Below are 7,336 nucleotides of genomic sequence, written 5' to 3'. Positions count from 1 at the left end.
ACTATTGATTTGATGACTAATTGTTGAGTGGGTGGCCACATCTTGACTTGGTGACAATCTTTATCTTTTTGTCTAAATAAAATGTCATTGATAACATCCGAATTTGAACCACCTGCACTCATGAAAGTAATTGTCTCATCTTTCCAGAAAAAAAAAAATTAAGGTCACTTGGACTTCTAAAACTCAAGATATGGATTAAACGCTGACAATATTTAGGATGCAAGACAAATTCAGACTTCTCTGTTGTTGCTATAATTTGAACTTGAAAATGACTTTTTTAAATCTTGGACTCCACATGAAAGTTTTAGGCCTATGTCTTATCTTTCCATCCATATAAAGTAGACCTAAATCCGAGATCTACAGTTCCAAATATAACCCAAATACCGAACAGTGTTCTAGTTTGGACTGAACCAGCATCTCTTTTCTAAGTTTTGCCCTCTCTTTATCCTTTCAATTTTAGTATTTAAACTCATCAATCAATCCTTTCATTTATGTGATACGCCTTCATTTAAGATGAACATTTACCATAAATTAAAGGTATCTTATATTATTAGATATGTTATTATAAAACATGCTTTAGTTAAGGAGTTATTGATACTTCAAGAGCAAAATGATGATATAAATCCCTGATAAAAATACACTTTTAAGTACTAATCAATGGACTCGTCATATTGAGAAATGGTGAATCCTTTTGAAGGCTAGAAAGTGCACTCAAAGTCAAAACTAGAAGATTTTTCTTTTGAAAATTCAAAGATTTGAAGTGGTCGAATTGTCATGGGTGACTTACCTAGAGAAAATTGAAAATAATTTTTTGAGGTAGTCTCATTATAATAGGTGACCTACCCAGGTGAAAAACATAAAGAGTTTTCAAAGAGGTGAAAAATGCAGAAATTTTTCAAAGTAGTGAAAAATACAGAGATTTTTTAAAGTGGTCTTATTGTAATGGATGACAAGCCCAGATGAAAAACACGAAGATTTTTCAAAGAGGTGAAAAATACGATGATTTTTCAAAATGGTGAAAAATACAAAGATTTTTCAAAGTGGTCTTGCTATAATGGGCGACCTGCCTAGATGGAAGATTTTGGAGGTGGTGAGAAATACGAAAATTTCTAAAAAATAGTGTCATTGTAATGGATAACCAGCCCAAATGAAAGATTTTGAAGGTGGTGAGAAATGCAAAGATTTCTCAAAAATGGTTTCATTGTAATGGTCAACTAGCCCAACTGGAAGAAGAAAAGAGTTTTTAAAGAGGTCTGATTGTGATAGGTGACCTACCCAGGTGAAAATAATAAAATTTCTTGAAGGGACAACATGATAGGACTCGAAGGTGCATTATTCAAGAGATGATAGCTCAAATGAGCATTCGAAAAGAGATAGGACCCTAGGGGGAATGAAGGCTGAAAGGCATACTTAAAAGGAGATAAGGTTAAAAAACATACTACACGAGAGATGAGGGTTCAAAGGCGCACTCGAAAGGAGGTAAGGTTGGAAACCATACTACCTAAGAGGTGAGAGCTCAAAGGCACACTCGAAATGAGATAGGGTTGGAAAACACACTACCTAAGGGATGAGGGCTCAAAAGCGCACTCGAAAGGAGGTAGGGTTGGAAAATGCACTACCCAAGGGGTAAAGGCTTAGAGGTGCACATGAAAGGAGGGGTGAGGGCTTAAAGGCGCACTCAAAAGGGAGCAGGGTTGGAAAACATACTACTTGAGAGGTAAGGGCTCAAAGGCGCACTCGAAATGACAAAAAGGTAGGGTTGTAAAGTGCACTAGCTGAGATGGTGGTTGGCTCTAACGCGTACTAAAAGGTAGGCTGGACAACATAAAACCTAAGATGCTGAAGGGCTTGAAGGCGCACTTAAAGGAAAAAAAAAGTAGGGCTATAAAACGCATTAGCTGAGATGGTTGAGGGCTCAACAGCCCGCTGAAAAAGAGGTGATGGTAAGACACTGATATGTCAAGGATGAAAGTAATGCATCATAATCAATATGCATGTATACTTATTTGAGAAATATAAGTCCTTTTTTCTTTATGGAGTTTTCTTTTCTCAAAAGTTTGAGTCTTTAATAGTAAGCTTTGATGGATTTTTTCGCTCTTGCTTACTCAAGTCATATCTTATGATCTTGACCTCTAAGAAGGATCATCATACTTGTTTTCCCACAAACCTTTATCAGAAGGATTGCCAGCTCTACACTATATCTCATGTTTTCTTAAAAAAGGAATCCATATTTCAAATACCTTACAAGGTATGCAAAATCTAAGGAAACTAATGGGAAGTGAGTAAAACATTTATTCAAAAAACAAGATGTGTTCACAAATGAAGGCTATATGAATGTGTTATTTAACTTTAAGTAATGGTTTTGTTTTAGAGTTGGAAAGGACTTTTTATCTTCCAAGTTTTTTCAGAAATTTTAGTTTCAAGATTTATTTTTTGGATATTCCATTAAGTTTTCAGAAATTTTTAGATTATTTTATAAATTTGATTATGTTGGAAATGGTATTTCTTATGATAGTCTTTATTGCATTAATTTACAAAACAATGCCACTTATAATTCAATGCATGTTCACACTAGTATTACAAAATGTGTTATTAATGAGCATCCCTCTATGTTATGGCACTAGAGATTAGGGCATATATTCATAAAAAGAATTAGTAAATTAGTAAATGATAAGATACTTAGTACTCTTGATTTTACTGACTTTAGACTTATATGGATTGCATTAAAGGAAAACAAACCAACAAGTAAAAAAAAGAAGTCAATAAGAGTTCAAACATATTAGAAATCATTCATACTGATATATGTAGTCTATAAACATAGACTCACATAGTAATAAATACATTATCTTTTTTATATATAATTACTCAGGATACATATATATTTACTTGTTTAATAACAAAAAATGAAGCATGACATTCCTTTAAGATTGTTAAGACTAAAGTAGAAAAATAATATAAGAAACAAATTAAGATTGTAAGATCAAATAAAGGTATAGAATATTATGAAAGATACATACAGGATAGACAAACACCTAGTCTGTTTACAAAAGTTTTTCAAGAGAATGAGATAGTTGCCTAATACACCATGTCTGGCTTACTAGATTAGAATGGTGTAGAAAAAAAAATAAAACCAAATATTATTGAACATGGTACAAAGTATGCTTAACAACTTTAATCTACTTGAGTCCTTATAGACTAAAGCATTAAAGACAATAATGTACATATTAAATTGAGTTCCAACCAAGGCTGTTCTAGAAATGTCATTTAAGTCATTGAAAGGTTGGAAATATGGTTTGCGACATGTGTGTGTTTAGGGATGCCCATCTAAATATATATATATATATATATATATATATATATATATATATATATATATATTAATTTAGTATTTTTAAAAAAAAAAAAACTACTTGTAAAGAAGTTTGAAAACGAAAAGTTCATACATAGCCACGTGAACTCTGTTTCAATGATTATCTTTCATGGTCTGAATTCTGAAACAAAGGTTGCCGACAGTGCATTAATGTACAATTCAGACATTTTCAGAATAAAAAGAAGAAGATGTGGAACGTCCACGTTAGCTTAGAGTTTTTGTTTCTAGGAATGTGAGGCTAGAAATTTGCTTGTACTAAATCTGGAGATTTGTACCCTTTCTTCCTGGCTAAATTGACGTTGGATCTACCAACCTTAAAACGATACAATCGATGCCGATCAAAATAAAATAAAAAATGGAAAGATTTATTCATTGATCATTTGTGTGCGGTGGTGGTTCTGATTAGTGGCTGATTTAGTTCTTTCCTCCAATTTCATAACTCTTAATCTTTGCTAAAGACAAATGTGTGAATTCGATTTGGATTTCTCAACCAATCAGCATCCCACATGTGTTTTCTTGAGTTGATCATAATAATAAAGACTGATTTTGATATTAGCAAGGAATCCAATTGTCGTTTTCAGAACCATGATGCAGCATTTAATCAGAATCAGAATATAGAAAAAATAAAAGCATTTTTAGTAACACAAATAAATATGAAAATATAAAATAAATGTGATCGTACTGCCCTGTCTATAATAAATTACAGACACTTCATTTACATGCATGCTCGTAACTCAAGTCTCTCTCTATTTATTGAGGGCAGTTTATTTTGCTTTGAAGAGAAATTAAGAAACAAGAAGACAGCCTTCAGAATGGAGTTTGATAGAGTTCAAACCATCGCTTCTTTGTCATTTGACAAGGAGGCGATTCCTGAGGAGTTCATCATGCCAGAGAAAGAGCAGCCAGCAACAACCACATTTCGTGGTGTAGCCCCTGAGATTCCAGCCATTGATCTCAGTGAGCCTGATCAAGAGAAATTAGTGGGTTTGATTGCGGATGCTAGCAAGGAATGGGGCATATTCCAGGTTATAAACCATGGCATTCCAAGTGATCTTATTGCCGAACTACAGGGTGTTGGTAAGAGATTCTTCGAACTCCCTCAGGAAGAGAAAGAGGTGTGTGCTAGGCCTCGTGATTCAGAAAGCATTGAAGGCTATGGTTCCAAATTGCTGAATGATCCCCAAGAAAAAAAAACTTGGGTTGATCATCTCTTTCATAGGATATGGCCTCCTCCTTCCATCAATTACCAGTTCTGGCCCGAAAACCCTCCTTACAGGTCTGTTTTCTACCATTTAAATTGGGTAAAAAAATATAAAAAATGTGCTGCATAAGACACAATTACTCCCACATAAGGACTAAATCCAAGTTCTTGCGAGGGGGGACAGATAATTTTCAGTAGACAGCGCCCATGAAAACAACCACAAACTTTTGTAGAACCTAATTAGTTAGAAATTAACCTAGTTTGTTTCCACTTTGAGGGTCATTTAGGGCTACCCAACATATATATTGATATGTTAATTTAGGTTATTCGAATCGATTCAATATATTATTATCTTAATATTTATAAAAAAATTTCATATTAAATATTTATGTGAAGTTAAATTATATTTTTACTAGTTATTTAAATTTATTAAATCATATAAGGTCAATTTCTACATAATATTTTTTTAAAAAAAAATCTACTATAAAAGGCATTTGCAACACTTAGACAAAAACTTTTACGTTAATTTTTTTTATTTTGACCCACGGCGTAATGTTAATCACTGATTTAGTTCATAGGAATTCTCGCCACACTTGTTCCAATAGTTGTGGGGCTAGACTTGAAAATAGTCTGGATCATAATTCAATATTTTTTTTTATAAAAAATTATTTTGTTTTTATTTAAAAAAAATCTGTGTGATTTGAAATATATAAAAAAAATTAATTTGAAATAAATAAAAAAATAAAAAAAAAAATTAATTTTTTTCAAAAATTACTTCTGAAACGCAATGTAAAAACTACCTTACTAAATGATAATATTTTTCTGCGAGCAGAGAAGTTAACAAGGAGTATGCTAAGTATACGAGAAATGTGGTAGATAAGCTATTCACAACCCTCTCTTTAGGGTTAGGGCTCGAAGGGCATGTGTTGAAAGAAGCTGCTGGAGGTGAACAAATTGAATACATGCTCAAAATAAATTACTATCCGCCATGCCCACGTCCAGACCTAACACTTGGGGTAGAGGCTCATACTGATCTGTCTGCCATCACCATACTTGTACCTAATGAGGTCCCCGGATTGCAAATCTTCAAGGATGACCATTGGATTGAAGCTAAGTACATTCCTGATGCCTTGATCATTCACATTGGTGATCAAATTGAGGTCATTTTCCTACCCTTTATTTGATTTTTCACTCAATTTTTCTCTTAGTTCTTTTATTGCATTCTCTATTCTTGTTTGTTCTCATTGGACTCCTAGCTATCTTTTTTGTTTTTCTTTCTTTTCCATTTCTAACAACAAATCAAATAAATTTCAATCTTGGAAATATATGCGACAATGTTAAGTTTTTCTTTTCCTTTTTCTTTAGTTAATCATAAAGAAGAGATTTGAATTTTTTTTTTTTTTTTAAAGACATTTAGTGGAGGATGAGTTAATGAAGCCTTTATGAGGAGTCCATCCTTCATTTATGGCAAAAGAAGGGTGTGGGCACACAGCTCGTAGCATACCCAACATGGCTATATTTTGTGATACATCATTTTCTCCGAATACTTAGATATTTTTAGGTATAAAGTAATGTTTCTTGTGCATTTTTTAATTTTAGAATGAATAATTTACTTTTCATCATATAGAAATTTAGAATTAATATCAATTTTACAAACAAAAAAAAAACTAACATGCGGGTTCGAGGACTATCGGTCTCCTCATGAAATTAACTACAAAAAGTTTAGAACATTTTAATATATTTTTTTGCAACTACAAAATATTTATTTTAGAAACAACATGATCATTATTACTGGTTTCAATTTTGTGATGAATTAACTCTTCACAAAACATTTAGAAAAAATAATGATGCATGGGCACTATCATTTAAAAGGCTATCTGTATAATTTCTCTTGACTTATTGTGTTAATGGTTATTAAAATTTGTCAACTACATGTACACTTGGCAATTGGAATGCAGATCCTTAGCAATGGTAAGTACAAGGCTGTTTTGCATCGAACCACGGTGGCTAAAGATAGGGCAAGAATGTCATGGCCAGTTTTCCTGGAGCCACCAGGCGAGCTTGTGGTGGGTCCTCTTCCTCAATTCATTAACAAAGACAATCCTACAAAGTTCAAGACCAAAAAATTCAAGGATTACATGCACTGTAAACTCAATAAGCTTCCCCAGTAGTGAGGATTTGGGAGATGTCACTGCCCATAAGCCTTCCATGAATTTCATATGCATGTAACTTGGTATTTCTTTATGAGGTCTTGCTTTAGAGATGCCACTGGATTTAGCACTCAGAATAATGGTGTCCTCTCTGTGATGATAATATTATGGACCTGCTATATTTAATTTTATGGCCAAAACCCTGTTGGGAATCTTTTCTTCTTGTTTTCTCGAGTACAATTTTACTATCTTATTTTTTTTTATGAATAGGAAGGTAATATAGCTAGGTGATACCGATTCAATTTGGCTCACAAAAATTAAGTTTATTTTTGTAGTTCTGAGAAAGATAGATTGCGTATATATACTCCATATATGTCAATTTAAAAAAAAAAAAAAAAACGACAAAAAACTATTATTATTTTTTAATATTTGAACCTTGATGACAAAAAAAAAAAAAAAAGCACACAATTCCTTTAATTATAAAGCAATGGTGTATAAAAAACATTATCTCACTAATTATATACAAAACATTATATTTTTCTTAAATCCACACATGTTAAGAGACATTGACGAGACCTAGGGAAACCATATATAAATCAACAACAACCAAGATGG

The 7,336-nt window shown here is 32.6% G+C and overlaps 1 protein-coding gene across 1 annotated transcript; it reads left to right on the top strand.

The window, feature by feature from the left end:
- The first annotated feature begins 4,086 nt into the window (after window positions 1–4,086).
- Window positions 4,087–6,935, top strand: LOC118050782 (flavonol synthase/flavanone 3-hydroxylase). The gene is made up of 3 exons (XM_035061243.2): window positions 4,087–4,646; window positions 5,401–5,731; window positions 6,530–6,935. Exons 1-3 carry the CDS (start codon window positions 4,090–4,092, stop codon window positions 6,740–6,742), a joined length of 1,101 nt encoding a protein of 366 aa, XP_034917134.2. The 5' UTR covers window positions 4,087–4,089; the 3' UTR covers window positions 6,743–6,935.
- The last annotated feature ends 401 nt before the right edge of the window (window positions 6,936–7,336 follow it).

Source organism: Populus alba, chromosome 4 (assembly GCF_005239225.2).
Source record: "Populus alba chromosome 4, ASM523922v2, whole genome shotgun sequence".
Taxonomy (NCBI): domain Eukaryota; kingdom Viridiplantae; phylum Streptophyta; class Magnoliopsida; order Malpighiales; family Salicaceae; genus Populus; species Populus alba.
This window is presented reverse-complemented; position numbering and strand designations above follow the sequence as displayed.